General features: G+C 36.9%; 1 protein-coding gene across 1 annotated transcript; it reads right to left on the reverse strand.

The window, feature by feature from the left end:
- Nucleotides 1-3110: 3110 nt before the first annotated feature.
- LOC135469246 (circularly permutated Ras protein 1-like) lies at nucleotides 3111-18593 on the reverse strand. Its single transcript, XM_064747843.1, is given in 16 exon segments — nucleotides 3111-5100; nucleotides 6802-6925; nucleotides 7587-7678; nucleotides 8046-8087; nucleotides 8090-8140; nucleotides 8867-8983; nucleotides 9260-9505; nucleotides 10011-10194; nucleotides 11156-11359; nucleotides 11541-11634; nucleotides 12197-12396; nucleotides 14600-14894; nucleotides 15146-15338; nucleotides 15814-15996; nucleotides 16617-16802; nucleotides 17880-18593. Coding segments are annotated over 16 exon segments (2496 nt in total). The 5' UTR covers nucleotides 18000-18593; the 3' UTR covers nucleotides 3111-4935.
- Between the last annotated feature and the right edge of the window lie 1807 nt (nucleotides 18594-20400).

Genomic DNA, 20400 nt, shown 5'->3' on the forward strand with positions numbered 1-20400 from the left:
CAGTCGCTAGGTCAACAAACCTGGCGTTAACATGATATGTGTGTATTTACCCTCCCGCAATGCATCAAGACAGTGGTGACAATTAGTGGTCGATAGAGCAAGTGTGTGGTCGAGTGCTTAGTTTTATGTCCATTGAAGACCACTTGTCTTCCAGCAATTAGGTGTGCATATCTGTATGTCGCATGTGGGAAATTTTATTAGTAACTTGCCAAAGGTTGGTAGTCTGCAGTCTCCACCAATAACACTGAATACCATTGCATAAGGGAAACTTCCTTGAGTAGGGCATTGAACAGTCAAATATACTTTTGGGTTGTGAGTACTACATGTATGTCTAACCATTCCGAAAAAGCCATGATCAGAAGCCAACAATGTTGACAAGAGCATCAGGTGGAAAAGCCAAGATCTGACCACATTTAATCAGATGTTTACAGGTTTTTGCAAGATCACATTTCACCTACCAGGTTGAATCTACTTTCTCAGTTACAGTTAATCTAGTCTTGATGCAAAAGTACAGGTTTCCAACAGCTGTGATGCTTTTCTTTCAATCACACAAACATGTAACATTTCAGTCTTAGGCTTGAACCGGGAATTTTCTTAGATTTGCCTCAGTGTCAATAACCAATCAACAGTTCTGTTGACATTTGATGGAGATCATTTGCTTTCCACCATCTGACATATATATTGAACTTGCTCTTTGTGTGAAAGTCAGTGCATCGCATGCGAGGATAAATTATATTTCCTCAACCTATTATAAAAGCTCTACATGGTGTTCCATTGCTTTTCGTTTCCAAACATTTGGCTTACTTTCTTCTGGGATATGTCCACTGAAGATTTCAATGTTTCCACTATGTGTATAAAATCATGGTACGTGTAGTAGATCAGAAAAACTTCACATAAACACAATAGTTTTGTTGGATGTTAATTATGTAGGAGTATGATGTGAGATAATATTTACCATTATGTAGTGTGAAGTATAGATTAGGTTTTGTGGAAACGCATAGGTGATCCAGCTTTACATGCATGTGATTTGGTGCTCTGTATAAACAGGTATGTATATCTGATGTTGTAGGGTGTGTTTGATCAGCTGGGATGTTTATTGATGACATTGCTGAGGCATTTAAGCAAGGACAGTGAGGGGAACTGTAAAGAGGTTGAAGAGTGGAGTGAGTTGATCGACACCTTACACGTTCTCTCCCAAGATCACAGTTCTGTCAGACAGCAGCTGGAGGAGTGGTCAGGCAGTGTGGGCGTGGCACCTGTTGAGCTGGCTGGGCCGGAACATCATCTGGCAATCACAACCATGCAGAGCGTGATACGCACCAACGCAGATATCTTACAGTCTCCATGTGCAGGGAGTCAGTGTGAGTGTTCGGAGCATATGGAACCAGCCCATGTTCATGACTTAGTCACAGGTGACATCAACCCTAAAGTGGACTTTGTGCCAGATCAGGGTCTTCCGAAGACAGACCCAGTCGCAGAGAATAATCAGGCTGTTGATCCGGCTCAACTCTTAGCAGGACAAACCCCTTTGGATCCAGACACTACTGTGGTACGTGAACTTAGTGGACTGAGTTCCCTCACCTTGCAATCTCTCACAGTGACTTCTCAAACAATTAAATCTTCCGCAAAGACATGACATGTATGATGACATTTGTGGATAAACTTTAAAATCTACTTTGTCTTTCATGCAGGTGTACTTTTGACAGTTCATACAGAGATTAATAAGCTTTCACTTTAAATTGACACTCAAAAGACAGCAGAATAGCCTGATGGTATTTGAATTTGGAACATGCAGTTTACGAGAATGCAAAGTTTTGTAATGTTAAAAATGTATACACAAAATATATTATAAAATGCTGCAATTTATCCCTTGATGATATACATATTCAGATGGGGGTTTCTGGCATCTCCTATAATCTGGAATTACGAATATTTATGTGAAATGTACTTTGAGTATGGTACATGGATAGCACCAAACACACAAGAAAATTAAATGTATTATTTACATGTCCATGCATGTCTGAAGATAAGTGCTATTCAAGACTTATTGTTTTAATATTATTGGTTTCTATTATGTATTAAGGAATTTTTTAGTTCAGTACTTTTATAGTAATGGTTCTTTGGTTCTGTTACATGCAGTTAATTGTATTGAATGCATATTTCTATTTGAAACCATTTTTTTTTTTAATACCTATACATATTTTTGTTCTATAAAAAGCAGATGTAGGGAAAAATACTAAAATGGTCTGTGATTTTCCCTTCTGTATATTCAAAAGGCTCACATTTTAGGAAGACAGCTTTTAGATAACCTTGATCGCAAACAAAGGAGCCAGAAGGTGTTTGTGATGTTAGCACAAAGTTATTTTATTGCACGTCCTGGATGACTTTACGCATAAACTTGAGATATAAATTATGTGTTGTGAGAAACGAAAAGAGATGAGACTAAGTTTATCTATATGAATAAAAAAAAAAAATTAAATTTAAATTGACCAGATAACCTGCAAAGTGCTTTTATATCCACGCAAAATACTATTATGTTCAGTGCTTTTAAGTGAAAGTGCCATATTTTAAATGAAAATAAATGTACTTTTTTTCCCTACTAAGCGATGCAATATTTGAGTAAAAAATAAATGGACTGATACTTTATTTTACTGACTTTCATTTTTGTTTGCAGATATAGTTTATTTGTACTGAGTGGTGTATGACCAGCTGTTGTGTCCAGTAGACATCAAGTCTGTCTGTCTTAACAGGCGGCGTTTTATTTTGTAGTTAGATACGAAAACCTAAATGAATTTTATCCCAGATTGTATCGATTTATCGACCAATAAAAAAAGATAACATTATAGAGTAAAACCAGAGCAGCCAGGACAGTGACAGTTGGCAAAATGAAGGGCCTCCGTGGCTCAGTTGGTTATCGCGCTAGCGCAGCGTAATAACTCAGGAGCCTCTCACCAATGCGGTCGCTGTGAGTTCAAGCCCAGCTCATGCTAGCTTCCTCTCCAGCGGTAAATGGGTAGGTCTGCCAGCAACTTTCAGATGGTCGTGGGTTTCCGCCGGTTTCCTGCCACCATAATGCTGGCCACCATTGTAGAAGTGAAATATTCTAGAGTACGGCATAAAACACCAGTCAAATATATAAATAAATGAAGTTTGCAAAATGGTGACATGTAAGCAAGGAGATCCAGCCTCTTGTCAGTTCAGTCATGGTTTTATTCAGTTTAGGTTAATGCTACTTCAGTCCCCAGAGAAATCAAGAGGAAATATTAAAATGATATGAAGTACTTCTATACCCTATGGAACAGAGGTAGCAGAACGATTTATGATGAATAACACTGTTTACCCTGTTTAACCAAATCTTGAGCAGTTTCCGTAAATTCTGAGTGAATGAAATAGTCATTATTAAGATGCAGGGAAAAAAGCAAAAACATTTTGTTGTAAACAAAGTATTATTTACGATCAGCAGATATAAATGTAAAATGTTACATGCAAAGAAGTACAAATACTATTAAAAATAGTACATCTCCTACATTGTAGATGTAGCTGCAAGAAAAGGCGAAAATTTCCACAATCGTCTGCAAATAACGAAAAGCTCTGGCTGGCATTCATTTTATCTCAGATTCTGGGGGAAAGATGAGAAGAGCCTCAAAGTACCATACACAACATACAAATTGCACATACATGTAGCCACGAAGGTATCCTTGGCAGTTCTATTTCACATCACAACTGAGTAAAGATGTATCTTTGCTTACTGAAGTTGATGGGCGCTTAACACCAAAAGGTGCTTCCAATCTAATAAAACTTTAAACTAAATTTCATTAGACCTGGCCCAGGAATTCTTGAAATATCACATGGACAAGATTATTATCTGCCACAATGTTGAATAAGTAAATGTAGGTCTGAATGTCTATATCACTGCAAAAGCAGACAAACCAATAGACACCAAAATCCTTTCAGTTATTAAAGGTCCTCATCAGAAATCTTGAACCAAATTTCATCACTTCAGCCTTAAAGCAAATGAATTAAATGCACCTTTGGCTCCTAAACAGTTGTTGTGGTTGTGATTGTTTCTTATTAGATTATATCTGTGAGTGGTCAACTTCATACCCCTTCCCTCAACCGGTCAAACATAAAATAAATAAACTGTCCCGATAATGCCTTTATAAGCAGTAATACACCACTACAGCATAGCCCACAATAAGCGTTTAACTAAACAACAATTAATCTTCATCTTTTGTGCATAAGTGTGTGCCTAATTCATAGAGTGCCACTTAAAACAGCTGTCTTATTTATCAGCTACACAAGGCTATAACTGCACAGCCAGGTATCTGCTCGGTTTTTTACACTGACTACATGTATTCTCACTGCAGTTAAAAAGGCCTTGTGTGTACATAAAACATACCAGTCTTAAAAATAATGAGCTTATTCAAAAAAAAAAATAAATAAATACATTTTATTTGATGAAGAACAGTGCTATCCTCATTGTGGGACTTTCATGTACATAAATGTAATATCAGGCTTAAAACATAAACAATGACCTTGTTCAAATTAAAAAAATAAATATCAAAATATACAGATATAAAACATCAGCCATACTGTCTTTTTGACATATTTTCAAAATGTCAACCACATTTGTAACTTTACACACATCAGAAAAATAAGATTTCCAGTAATGTTCAGTCAGATTAAGGGAATTCTAAAAGATAACAAAGTGCACGTACATGTAATTTGTTCTATTCATATTTTATGAATGAAATCAGATTAATATGTGACCATCATATAAACTAATTTACATGTATACTCAGGAGTATATACCATTTACCTGTACCACTGACAACAATTACAGAAAATTTCCCAGCTAACGCTAAAGTATACATGTCCATGTACCTGATAAGAGCTAGGCTAAGCTTGCAAGTTTCCTCCATGCACTTACTGAGTCTAACACTGGTAGCCATAATAATTCTCCCTCAGATTCTCATCAAAGTCCATTCTCTGAAGAACAGCGTGTTTCTTACTGGAACCCCCCATGAACTGTTTAAGGTTACTGGTAGCATTTCTCTGGCATATGTTACTAGCCAGGTCATTCTGTCTGGCATTCAGCTCCTGCAAGTAGGCATAATCCATATGGTAAGATAAATAAACAAAACTTTACCATTGCTGTAATGTTGAAATATTTGTTTGCATGCTTCAGTTAGACATTAACTGTACTTGCCCCTAAAAGTTTCATTTTCCCACTATTATATCATGCCAACAAACAAATTCCTAAGAAAACTTTTAACACCTTTCTACAGTAATCAGAACCATAAGAATCAGGCAAAATGATTAACTTAATCATGGACAAAATTTTAGGTAAAATATTACATTACTACACACTTGTATCAAGAGTGTTATTGTTTTCCTGAAAACCAAAATTTACAGGTACAATGAACAAACAAGCTTTCTTGAGAATTTGCAATGTATGTCCCTAGCCAATTTGAGCTTAATAATTTGAATAATACATGTACCTATGTGAAAGTCCACAACAAAAAATAGTGTATATTTTGTTTTATTGAAAATGGAATAAACGCCGTCAAACTCGAGCCATTTAGCAATTTAGTTTCCAATCAATACAATGAGCCGTTCTGAAAAATATGGAAACTGATTCATGACAACAAATGAGACGTAAACCTACATAGTCTTCTCAGTTACCGCTAAGGGGCTAATAACTTTTCATCTCGTCTTTATTGTTCATTTTTAATGACAACAACTTGAAATGGTGTAGCCCGTCACGTTCGATGATGCAGATTGTGATATCGATGTTAATGTATTTCAATGCAAAACTGAAATCATGAATTTGGTAATTAACGGTAATTAAGATGCTCACAGAGCATCAGCGATGAAACATCCCCCTTGTATTAGTGTGCTTTATATGCATGTAAAACTCCAAGAATTCAGTAATTTATGGTACTTGGTAAGCATAAACCCAATCAATGATGGAATATCTCCCCCCCTCTCCCCCCATGCTATTGTGCTCTTCATGTGTGCATACCCTGAGCTCAATACATGCAGTACTTTTTGAGAAACCATTTCTAACATTTTATTTAACTTTGATTCTTTTACACATTACACTATGTCAGGAATTCAGTAATTTCCGATACTTGATATGTACACATCCACTCAACAATGGAATTTTCCTCTTATGCTATTCTGCTTTACATGTGTGCAAACCCTGAGCTCAAAACCTGCCGTACTTTTTAAGATACCACCCCTAACATTTTGTTTAACATTGCTTTCTCTATCTTTGGACGCTGTTGTTCAGGGTATGACATAAGCTATGCCTGTACTTTATACAGGCTAGCTAATAAAGTGAGATTGAACACTATACTGGCAGGGCCGGTCATGGTGTCCGTAACTTACCTTAAATGACACAAAATTTTGTCCATGACTAAGTTTTTTATTTTTCCTGACTCTGGGAGTTCTATTGATTTCAGAAAGGTGCTTTGAGAGGTGTTTGGAAGATAGGATGATATTCTACTGGGAAAATGTATGTTTTGGCACCAGAAGTAATATCTCATGACATTTATTTGCATCCAAAAATCTTTTGTGGTTAAATTTTTTGGTCATTTAGGGTATGGGTTATCTTCAGCACAGTGTTTAAGTGAAGCAGCATTAGTTGGGATTCGCTGACAAGTTGTATATAGAGATTCCATTGAATTTAAATATTACAGAAATAATCCCATTTTTTTTTATAAAAGAGAGAAAATACTTCCGATTTTGTTCAGATTCACAGCCATAAGTGCCCCTACATGTAGACTGTATACCAACCTGTGTATCCCCCAGTTCCTTGAGCTGTTTATCCAGGACTTCTGCCTCAGATACAAAAGAGAAATGTTCCTCTTGCTGAGCTGGTGTCTTTGCTCCACGCTTCATCAACCTCTCCACAGAGTGCCTGTATTAACGCATACATTTGCTAACCGTTATCTTAAGATTAAATCCAGAACAACCGATTAATACCCAGTTTCCTCCCACCATAATGCTGGCCAGGGTTGTATATGTGAAATATTCATGAGTATGGTGTAGAACTCCAATCAAATAAACATACCGACTCACGCTACAGCATTTTGTATATGTGTATTTCATATTTAAATCAGACATTCAATTTTGTCCAGATCTGAAAGGTTATTTAAGTCAGTGGAGGAAACTGTGTTCATGAAAATAAGTATTGCAGAATTAACTAAGCACTGATTGGTTGAACTGAAATATTTCAATTCAGATTTTATTTTTCACAAATGTTTTTTTAAAATACAAAATCTTAAAAACTTTACAAATAGTCTTTGAAAGTGTTTCTTCACTATAGCAGTTGTGCAGAGCCCCCATTATCCGTACAGTTTCCAACACGGATTCACAAGTACTTTCATCATATCAGTTCTGAATCACATGAATGAGTGAGGAAATGAATCATCTCATTACTTAATGCTTTAAGGCTAAAAAGTTCACTTTTTGAAATGAAATCTATGAAATCTAACAACATGCACGTAACTTGAAAGATGTGAAAAATTGAATTCCTGGTAGTATAAAGTACAGTAGGAAAAAGGAGCTGTATTACTTACAGAAATCCTCTAGCTTCAGCGATGTTGCCTTTATCTGCTATAACAGCTGACCTCTGCACTGCTCCAAGTCCCAGCACAGCCACATTCACACCCTGAGACAAATCAACTTATTTGTATCGTTTATTGGTGGTTTAAATAGTGAACACTAAATACTGTATTTCTGGGAAAGGTTCTAGTTGATGAGTAAAGAAAAAGAACCAGAGCCCTGGAGAAACTATACAAACAAGCCCAGCACTGTATTTGAACAAAAGTACAACTTCATGTAGTGACCCAGAGTTTGTGGTCTTCAGACAGAGCCCTTATACACAGCTCACCAATACAGGCCCCTGAAACACATCAACATGTCAAGGCATCAATCTGCACCTTATCCACGAAAGCCAGTTTGTAGTTTCAGGTAAGTTCAACAATTCCTACTTGCATGTAATGTTGTCTATTCATAAAGACGAGCTCAATACTTACCTGTTCACTTTTCTCTCTCTCTTGGTAACTTCCAGGTGTTGTGTCATTACTCTTAAACATCTCATGCCATCCAGCATAGTGTAAGTAATCTGAACCTTGAAAACACAGGAGAAAAATAACCATCATGCTGAGCTGAATCCATGACCAGAAATACATGTATATGAGTTCAAGTGCAAAACAGATAAGTTTTCACATTTCAAATTTTCATTTTGAATCAAATTAAATTTTGTAGTTTCTCCAGTTTTTATGAATGCAGGCATATGAATGTACATGTACATGTAGGTGTAAAAAGATAACTATCACAAAGTTGGGGAAGCAAATACAAATTTATTAAAAATAAATTAAAAATGCCATGAATTCAATTATTCAAACATCTTGAAAAATGTCATGAATGGTATTTAAATGCCTTTGCACCTGAACTCTTCATATATTTCACCTCTCTTTCCAACATCAGTAACTGTAAAAGCAAATCTGGAAAGTGCTGAATGATGCCTTATTGCTGTGGGCAGTCTTCTTGTACAGGTAAAGTCATCCCAATATAGTCAGTGTTTGGTGAAAAAAACTAGGATGATAAATTCAGTATGTTTTGGTCTGCTAACTTCTATGTTACAAGGGAAAATATTCCCTATATCACCTCAAATGGCTTTAAAGTTCAATTCACTAATTACACTTATTGATTTCAAAAATGATGCCCATAACTTTTTTAGTAGTAGTAGTGCTTGTCTTATTCACCACATTTAGCCAAGAATGGCTTGGAGTGATGCTTTTTTTTTTACCTTATATAGCATGATTTTACCTGGGATTTGCTTCACTTTTGTTACCTGGAATGGCAATGATCCTTGTTTTTCAAGCCTGTTTCTGTCCTTTGGTCCATATTTGAATGTGAGATCTGTGTCTTGACAAGCAGTTCCTACTTCTTTGATAATAGTACTGTTTCCCTGAAAGCAACAACCATCTCAGGAAACCACACAGAGACTAATTATTTACACAATATCTAGATCATCAAGTTAAAATCAATACAAAATCTGATGTAAATATTTTTCTGTAAAGAAGATTAACTGCATATTTATTTATTAAACCTACAAACACTGTATGTAACATGTACATATACATGCACAAAGTTACAGATACTTCAGAAACCATATTTTGTATGACCACTATTATCAATCAGTACAGTGTTTAATGGAATGAAGATTGTCTATCAATAATCTCACCTTTGGACTGTCTTTTTCCTCAAATACCAATGATGGGTGAAGTAACACTCTGACATCAACAGCAGTAGCCACAACAGGATTCTGAGAGATTTGACGAATCTGCCTAGTCATCTCCAGAGGGGACACAATGTTAATGGTACCTTTTGTAATGACTGTCACCTTGCCCACATACTCAAGGCCTACAGGTTCCCCCTCCACAGCCAGCAGTGACACCACTGTCTTGTTCTCAAATGCTACCTTTCCCACCTGTAAATAAAAGAGATAAAAGTCTCTTACAACACAGACATCTGTAATCAGGCCAAATAGTTTAACTGTCAGAATAAAATGTTACTGTTACGGTACTGGATTGAACCGCAATTTAATGGCATATTATTTCTGTAGTAGTAATTGCATTATTTCACCTGAAGATTTGTTTCAAGTCACATATTTTATTTGATTCTGATTCATTCATCCATTTTTTACAGACACTTTAGAGTTTTTTTTAGTAACAGAAAAACTAAGGTGATTTATGTGCTTCTTAAGGTGCATTTTTACATATCAAACTTAAGGTGAAATACACAGAGCTACAGGTCCTGGTAAGATTTAATAGTCAAGTGGATCAAACTGAGCCTTCAGTTGGAAAAAGAGTTTAATATAACTGAACATCCATTCATTTCAGAATTCAATCAATTTCTTACCGTGAGGCAAGCCTGAAAAAAAAAGATATAACATCAGTGAATGATGTATAATTTCCGTTTGATAAATAGCATACCTGAGCATAGAAGTTGTCTCTGGCACTAGTGTCACCCCCTACTCCAACATTTGGCGCTCCGTCAGTACACAGAATGATTTCTGAGACGGGAACCTTTGATGTTATACCGATACAGACCGTTAAGGCTGGGCCTAAAGCAGTACAACCTGAGGTCCTAAGGCTCTCCACTCTGGAGGTTAGGTCACTGGCAACATTAAACAGGAGCAGTTCATTTACGCAGAATTACTCGTATACATATATCCAATTATTCATCATAATAATGATAAAACGGAGTAATAATACTAAAAGCAGTTATAATCATTTTCTCCACAATATTGTACAGCCATATATGGTGACTCCTAATTACTTACAAAGTTTCAGATTTACATCAATATGACCACCAAGGTTTTCTGTCATAAACTTACGCAGTTATATTCAACCACATGCAACCAAGTTATAATAGCTTCTGGATAAGCTACTATTTAAGTCTTTTTACACTAAATCCGATATTGAGGGTAACATACATCACACTATAAAACCCAACATTAGGACATCACAGAGCTCTGGTGGTCATTGATATCTTTCACCAATGGCAACCAGAGAAACCAATAGATCATACCCAAGAATATTAGAATATAGGCTACTGTAAGATATGTACATTTTCATGTAAAAACAATGAAAGTTGGCCTGAAAAGTTCCTGGTATCAGAAAGTGTAGACATGTGCATGTATGTATGTTTGGATTTTTACATCGTACTTAACAATTTTTCACTCATATCATGACTAGGAGGTGTGTGCACACCTACTACATGTATGTCTTCTTGTAGTAGGGAATGCCACCACTGAAGCACCACGAAGAGGACACCTGCAGTAACATTATACTCATACCGGGCCAACTAGTCCTGTTTCCTTGCTCTAAACACTCAATGCTGAGCGTGAAGCAAGGCAGCAATAATGGTATGACCTGACACAGGCTTGATCTCATGTATCCTGACTCTAACCATCAGGCCACCCAAGCAGCCTCAAGTGTATTATTAACCACACAGGACTAAATAATGCACAAGTACTGTAAACAAATAATCCAATTAATGAAGTGAAAAAAAAAAAGACTTCAATCTTTTAATCCTTAGGTCTATTATAATGAAATTGTCAGTACCATTTTCATACCTTAATGACTGTGAAAGAGGTCTGAGATTCAGTTTCTCATACAAGGCCTTCCCTTCATCCATAAGAGTGTTGTACGGGATTTCTCCCAGTATTACTTTCTCCTGATACTCTGATGATCCGTCGCCATGAACGTGAACTTCTGAGCCAAAGGTCACCAGTACTACCCTCTTCTTAGGGTTTTCAACTTGAAGAGATTCCAGTTGTCTACAATTAAAGTTGAATATTAGGTACTTTTATGATGTCTGCAGGTTGTGAACGGAACACATTCACGATACTGGTAAAATATGTATGTCTATGTGAGCATTTGTCAACATTGGCAGGACAGGTGTACATGACACTGAATTAAAGCAGCTTGGACTCAATCAAGGAGAATTTAGTTATTTACCTGGTGACAGCTTCCTTGATGCATTCCAGTCTGGTTTTAGTCCAATCTTTGTCTGCATCTGGAGAGAAGCCATCTCTCATTTTCCTCCACATTGCTGCAAATTTAAGTCCAATTGCATAAGGTATGGGTATGGGTATATCATGCAGCAATGCCAACATAAAGAGGGTAGAACAGAGAGACAAACACTAGAATAATAGTTGCAGCAAACAGACACACAGTAATGCAAATACACAGACAAGCATAACGTTACAGATACACAAATAGTGCTACAGACAGTATACTATTAAACAAGAACACTTTCTTGTACATACTTTTAAATAATGAACACCTTCAATTATTGCAGGTGATGTTTCTATGTAGCTTAGAAGAAATATTGTTTTCAAACCAATATAGATGAACAAACTTGCGAACAGAAAGACAGACAGACTACTACACAAAGTAGTGCAGACACACAGGCATTTGAACAGATGCAGAGAGCAGAGAAAGAGTTGGACAGCACTGCGGTGAGCCATGTTCAAGGACAGTTTTTACATTAAAATGTGTAATATTGCCCTATTTTGTAGTCTTGGATGTCTGTTCAAACAATAACACAACACATAAATATACATGTAGTCCTCTTTTTTTAGTGCACCAAATAATTTGACTGTTACATGTACCTTGAAATTTGGGGATTTGTGCATTTGTGTCCATCGAGCCACTGATGTCTATACAGAACACCACAATGCCGTCCGAGGACTGGAGGTCCTTAATGGTATTTTCTACTGGGGCAGGGGACAACATGAAGTCAAAGGAGGGGCCTTCTGGGATTTCTCCTTCTGTCAGACTCAGATCTTTATTGTGGTGATTGCAAAAGTCACTGCATAAAAAAAAAGAAAAAAAATGAATCATATAGAGTTCACGCCCCGGGATCACGAAGCAATCTTAGACTTAAGTCAAAATTTTAAATCACTTTAAAATAGTTATTTCTTATGCAACAAGGTCAAAATATTTCTTGACAGCATAAATATGAGTACAGTTATTGCACAACAAATTGCAGCTAAAAGAGTAGAAAGGAACATACCAAAATTTAATAACTGAAATTTTTCCATAAGCTTAACATCGCTGGCTTCGTGATTCCAAGGCCCTTAATCCCCCAATCATCTTACCTTATGGTGCTATATTCTAGGCAATGTTTACGCAAGAAAAGTTCTGTGTAATTATGGTGCTATATGCTAGGTCACAAGTTCGATAACTTTGATATAATCGGTCGCGAACAGTATATCCTATTTATCCCATAATATATTTTGAATGGTTTCAGTTTGTTAATAGTGTAGATATCTTCTGTTTGTTTTGAAAAGTATATGAGATGCGTACTGATTTCGATATATGTGAAACGGCTGAAACACAACTGCACATTTCACTTAAGATAGTTCTAGAAAACATGGGGGAAATCTGTGATTTCTGTGATCAGAAAACATGTCACAGTCCATTAGTTTACGATACGATGACAGGCTTTTTTCAAACATGTCAGCATTTGTAACAGCTCATTTATCGTAACATTTCCCTCCAAAATTGTGACCTAAATCTAGCTCAGGGGTCTATGTCAACTGACTTCGCTCGATGACTCTCAGCGTGCGAGGAGCGGTGATTTCGAAAATCATACTAAACAAAATAATCATTTAGGCTTTTAATGCGAACACTTCACCTCAAAACATATTTGCTGGTCTTGCTAACCATCTTGGAACTTGGAGAATGCAACAAAACAATGTCTACGATGTTTCAAAGAGCTTGACTTTGGTTTTGTTTTGGACTTTCTGTGTGATGGTACATGCGATGTTGAATCTAACAGTCACACTGGGACCAATTATTGTGTTCGATGTGGCAAACAGAATGGTCCAGATCAAAGAATAATCTTGAGGTACATCAGTTGCAGACTAGTGCACACACAAACACAAGACAGCTCTTTGGTGATCTACAAAGTAGTAAGGTAAGTTTGCTGGTGTTTAATTTTGTGAAAATCTGATACCGAGGCATGCTGCTGTCGTTGACGGTTGAACTCGTGTTTGCGAGTATCTTGTTTTAGGCGTACAGTGTCAAGAGCTTCATTTCCTTTCACCAACTTTTTCTATTTTTTACATTTCATGAACATAAATTTTTATGCCTATTCAGTTTTCAAAAAAGTGAACCGTTTGGTACCAAGAAACTGGGGGAAACTGGTGTCACGGTGTAGTAAGTGATTGCACAAGTCTGCCTTTTTATTTTTTCACGGTAACAAACAATAGAAGCAGTCGTGTATGCAGTGGTACTTTTTCATTGGATAAACTTGTCAATGAAAGTTCAGGAGACCAATCAAAGCTGTGGTTTATTTATATAATGCATGGTTTATTTATATAACGCATGGAATATTAAAAATTTATTTCACTGTTGTTATATCACTTACATGAGCAAACTATGGGATAAATGTATTTCTCCCTATCAATCAGGAAAGCAGTAATTATTATGAACAGGCTAAAACATATATACCCTTCTAACGAAAACTTTGCAGGTAACCTAAATATATGCGGATGATAAACACATGTAGGCCTATGCCAATGTTTTTCTTACCTGTACATTTTATCCTCACCTACACAAAGTCCTAATTAGGTATATGCCAGTTCTTCTAATTAATATAATTATTATATAACTTTTTCCGTAAAACTGCTGACACACAAACAGACAAATAAATGCTGGCAGAAATGTAACCTCTTGGCAGAGGAAAAAAGGCTAAATCATAGACTACATGGCCCAGTTGTTCAAAACTGTCTTAAGGCTTAATACCAGATTTAACTTTTAGCCAGGTCTTCAGTTTTGACCCCAAAATAATTGTGTAACAGTATATTAAATATGAACTTAATCTGTTCCTGTTCCATTTGATGTCTGTGCAGCTGTATTGGTTGCTGGGTTTTGTTAAAATTGTAAATATAAAATATGATTTAATATTGATAGTAACTAATACACTTTTGAACAGGCAGTCCCGTACATGAAGATAATTCTCAGCTGGTGTTTAGGCTGACACTGTATGGTGACCATACTACACTTACCAGACCCACAGGGTTTTCCCTCCAACCCTGCTGAAATTCTCCCTGTTGTGGCTGGCCTGCCTGGTCAGAACTGCAGGACATTTCTCACAGTACACTGGATCACCAGTCACCAGCTGAGGGCTTTGGGACAACTTCCCCAAGGATACCATGATAAAGTTGGTGTCTGCTTTAGGCACCTTCTCTTGCCTTACTGACTGCAGTCTGTGCTTTTTTGAGCTGGCTTTTACAGATGTGGCCTTTCGTTTTTTAAAGCTTAGACGCTTTTTTAAACTATTGAAAAACCCATCTTTCTTTCCTTTTGTTTATGAGAGAAAAAGAAAGGAATTTGTAATGTTATCAAAATAATTAAATAAATGTCATGTATCTCTATAAATCTGTAAAACACATGCATTGGCCAAAATATTGCACTGCTTTTTTTGTTATTAAATACAGATTGATGTATACCTACTGCATTAAGTTTTTTTTATTAATTATGATCATTTAATAGCTTTAAAGAGAAAAGATGAAAATAATTTTCGCAATAAACATTTTTTATTGTAAAATCACCTGGTCGGTGAGATGATGATGATGTTGATGATGAAAGTGAAGATCCTGATGCCACTGGCTGTAATCCAGAGACAGTTATCATTTTTCGATATGAGTCTTCAATGGTAGGGTCATAGGATTGCACAAAGGTGTCCTGAACAAAGCGAATGGTAATGGCAGACTTGCCCACTCCTCCTGTTCCCAATACCACAATCTAAATTGTAAACATAGATAATGTGATATATATGTGAATGGCTTGGTCTTGTAAAACAGAGATCCAATTGATTAAGATGGCATCCATTGGAAGCCTGACTGAAAACAAAAGTACAATGCAGATAGTTCATGTAAATGTATACGTCATACACTATGTATAATACATATTATTTACAGCATTTTGCTAAAAATATCCAAAATGATGATTTGTTTTCTGAGCCTTATAATAATGCACAAGTGCATGATTAAAGTAAAAGTTAAATAAGTTTTTATAATTGGATCAGCTGCATTATTATATAAAAATGATAAATTTTCTCATTTTTGTGCATGATGCTATGTAGGATTTCATAGTATTTTTCTTAGCAGCAGAAATAATCAATGACTAACTATGTTATTAAGTATGTGTAATAATCATCTTTTAAAATTTGCTTCATAAATACATATTGAAGTCAAATTTGTACCTGAGCTTTATTTACCTTATATGACACTCCATTTCTTGGAATCTTTCTTACAAGAGCTACAAATGCCTCCTGTATGTTGTACCCACTCTTGGCCGATGTCTCTATTACCTCAACACCCAAGGCTTTGGCTGCTTTCTCACCCTCTTGTCTGGTAATTTCTCTCTTATCTTCTAAATCTGTCTTGTTGGCGCATAAAATCTATGATAAAAAATATGTACTTACCTATTGTAAAACATGCAAGGCTTAAACTGTATGGTCAAAATCAATAGACTGTCGAGTGCTGTTATTAAAATATGAAAATTACAAACTTGATGTGCATTTGCCAGATGGAAAAGAGTCTCTTACTTGTACACAAAATTGGAAGTACATTTACATTTATACTGAGAGGATGTTCCCCAACACACCTTTCTGATAGACACTAACTTCATTGGAATGTACATGAATACAAAAAGTGCTGATCTACATCTACCATACAGGTGTCTCGGGGCAAAACCAGGCTTCGTATTAATTTAAACTGAATTAGTTTTTCAGTTTGGCACATCAGTTATATTTTTGTCAAACCATGTACAAGGCAAAATTTCACACTAAGGTTAGTTTCATTTTAAGTTTATTCTTTTATACCTCAGCAACAAGTTTAAGATATTTTTTTTTTATTTGTTTTCTTTTTATATAAAAAGGGTTTTCTAGAGGTGAAAATGCCATTTAAAGCAATCTTTTATGTATTAAAGAGTGACAACTGAAGCTTACTTTGAATTTTTTTGTTAAGGACACCTGCAATATAATTTTGATTTATTCTGAACTATGGATTGTGCACTTACAGCTGGCACAGTTTCTTCATCACGCACAGCCTTTGTCCATTCACAGATTGTCATAGCCTCATGGAGAGAGCTAGAGTTGGTGATGTCATACACGATCAAGAAGCCGTCCCCTGCCATGGTGTACTGCTCCCTGAAGGCAGAGTACTCCTCCTGACCTGCCGTGTCACAGATGTCCAGCATACATGTCTGACAGAAAAAACACACACACACACACATACATGGTGACAGTGAAGTATTTTATTACATGTAAGATTTGGTTATTCTTTTGGGCTCAGCATTAAAACTATTTATTTTCCTTTACGAACCATGATGAATGAACTGACATGCTACTTACTCATCACTGGCACACTTTTAGCCAAATACAAGCATTCCACTACCATTCCAGCCCAAGGGTTGAAGTATTCAATTTTTTCTATTGGTCACATGTGGCAGGAAAATTGTCTTTCTTAACTGTAAAAGAATTTCTCCATCAGTACATATCTGTCTCAGGGGCCAATAAAAGATCGTCATCCTTTTTAACAAATACAAAACTGCAGACAAAAATGTTATCTAACTTCACACATTTGTAGGGATCAGCCATACATAATGTTACAATCTACAGCCAAGGAGGACTTAGGAAAACTTTTATTTCATTTATGAAGGAATGGAAACCCAGTCAGTCTGAGAGAAAAATACCCTGTGACAGACCTTCTTCATATTTCTAATTTTGTTCTGAAAGACCCAACATTCTGCAGCATCCTGATGTCAGCAATGTCGAATGTGTTGTGTCACAATCCTTACACAATGATGATATACTCTTCGTGATCTAGCTGATGTCCATCATTTCAACGTAACGTGTCCACACCGCAGGCATGCTATTATTTGCATAGATAAATGACGTCACATGTCAAGTGCACAAAATATGATGCAGGCCTACTGCTTCCTGGTATAATGACAGCACAGCACAGCCAGACTGAAACACACCTGGATTCAAACAAGTACCACTACAAATCAGGCCCTCGCAGCCTTGTAATCAGAACACCTGGTACTACTAAGAGCAAGATATACCAAAGAATAATCCACTATGTTTCACAATATGCTAAGGTGTATTCATCTGTATAGTTCAGCATGAGGAATGAATTGTCAAATGTCTGATTTCCTATATTTGAAGGTGTTCCATTCACTTAACAGGGGGCCTAAGTGCAAGACTATATGAAACCCTACATGGTTGACAATGTGATGAGTGTCAAGAATTACTGGAAATTTGTGAATGTTCCTACTCACCTTGCCGTCGTCCTGCTCCTGGGTTCGGAAGCGACTGGCCAGGCTGCTGACCTGCTCCGTTATCTCCACCTCTTCCTCCTCCACCGGCCCTATATATACAAACTGACCAGCAAACTCCATCTCCCTGTTCTACCACTTTCTGATGTTCTTAGTGTCTCACACTGTTACACTTGTCTTCTTCCTATGATTTCAATAAACAGTGTTGAACAAAAGACAAACAAGATTGACAATAAAAAAACACCCAGTAAACTGCTATTTGTTTACATCTATACACATGCACTTTGCATACTATAAACAAATTACCTCGCACAGGGAATTTGTAGATTCCCCCCCCCCCCCCAAAAAAAAACCCATCCATTTTCTTCTGAGGGTGGGGCGCACCGGTGACAATAAGCAGTCGTTGACCCTTGTGTGACCATTTGCGTAATCTAACATTCCATGAAGATCACTTCCCTTCCACCCATGTGGTGTGCATATCTGTTTGTAATATGTGGGAATGTTTGTCCGTGACATGCCAAAGGTTGGTGGTTGTCCCCTCGCTATCCAGTTCCCTTCCTCCGTTAAACACACAAACAGTGAATAAATAAAGAAAAATATATATATATATAAAATTTAAAAAAGAAGTAAATATAAAGAAATGAATGCCGAGATCTGGTATTGATCTCACGACCTCCGTCGTTGACACTGATAGGGCCTACATATACATGCACCTAGGCTATGTATCTAACTATTCATAGTTTTGCAGAGTGAGCCTCCTGTGGATATTAACCAAACTGAACATTTCTACTTCTGACAGACATGGATCTGGACATTCTGGACATTATTCTGCCTTCGATCGCTGGATTAATAGCATCCGTATCCAAGGCAGCTCAGCTAACCGACCTCATTTACGTACCAAGTACAGCACACTGACCAACCAGGTTATGAGACCAGGTTAACACGTTGAGCTCTTAACATAATATAACACGAAGGGCCTACGTTTGAAGCAATCTGCGATCCTTCTAAATATGACATACCGGTACGCAAAAACATACATGTATAGCAACTAAATCCCATACCCACCTGTATTAACCGCTGTCCAGCTGTAGAAGGAAGTGGCTGCCGCGATGTAAACACTAGCGATTTCACATCGATTCAAGAGCAGACGATATTATATACTCCGAGTTAACAGCTAAAAATAGCACACCACGCTGATTGGCTAAAACTGTGCTACGTCGATTAAAGAATGTGCCGGGATTGCAGACCTCCACAGTCGCTGATTTAAATCGTTTTTTAATTGTCTATATTTGCTTTTATCTAGTCTTGAGTAATGTTTCTCTGCACAACGGACATGAAATCTGTTGCACGGCATGACATGACCCAGATTCTTCGTCAATATGTAAATTGAAGGCGCACATGGGTTCGAATCCAGCCGGGGGCCATGGCTTATGCAAGGTATATTTCGACTTTTAGGCCCAAATTCCCTGATGGCACTATACGTCTACAAGTGCCACTAGAAATCAACCAAAATAGCAAGAAGACTCCGTATGGCTATACATAGTATGGGACTTTTATTAGTCGCACTACTCTGTTGGAGGAGGAATATTTTGATACGCGCAAAGTGCTGTAAAAGAGCGAGGGCGAGAGAAATTGAGCAGGCGTATGTAGTGGGAGCAAAACCAGCAGATAACCACAAAGATGTGGTTTGGAATAGTGAAACGTGTTTATATACGGCGTATATATATGCGGAAACTTAATTGGTTGTAATTGTTCCACTGCTTTTCATACATGTTTTATTAATTTTTTTTTTTTCATACAAATTCTAGGGTTTATACCACGCACCACGGTTTTGTACACCCATAAAACTGACCATAGCAGACTACACTCATTTAACTTAAACATCCTGATGGTGTTAAACGACAGTTAATAAATAAATAAACATATGGGCATGCATAATTCTTAGATAAACTTGACAGCCATCATGGAACAGGTTTTAATTTCTTGAGCCATAATAAACAAACGCAAACACATAAATTATCATTAATTCATTATGGAAAATACGATTTTTACATTTACACAGGAGAAATATATCGGGGTTTTGTAGGCCTTTATTAGCTTTCAATATGCCGCTGAGGATTGCAACTAACCATCGTCTGTTGTATTCACTTGTCATTTTTAGGTTTGTTTAATTGATTACTGGGCGTGAACGTCGTTTGCAATTCTGTCAAAGCATGAAGCTGTCACCTTTCAGACACATATACATGCCATTATGGTGCCTCGCCGCATGGAACGCCAAGCCAAAGACCATGTATGTATCCAGTAAGTATATAGACCTGATATTGAGATAGACGTCTATAGCAACCCAGCATAGACCTATATGCAAAAGGAGCACATGCTGAGTACAAGCTGTAGCAACTGATTTTGTTTGGATGTATGGAGGTGTATAGCCGCCCTAACACCCTAACCCATACTGTCTGCCGAATATCAACACAGAATAAAGTATAGCCTTATTCCTCATGTGCTGTATGTAGGCCTAATATAA

The sequence above is a fragment of the Liolophura sinensis genome, chromosome 6 (genome assembly GCF_032854445.1).
Source record: "Liolophura sinensis isolate JHLJ2023 chromosome 6, CUHK_Ljap_v2, whole genome shotgun sequence".
Lineage (NCBI taxonomy): Eukaryota > Metazoa > Mollusca > Polyplacophora > Chitonida > Chitonidae > Liolophura > Liolophura sinensis.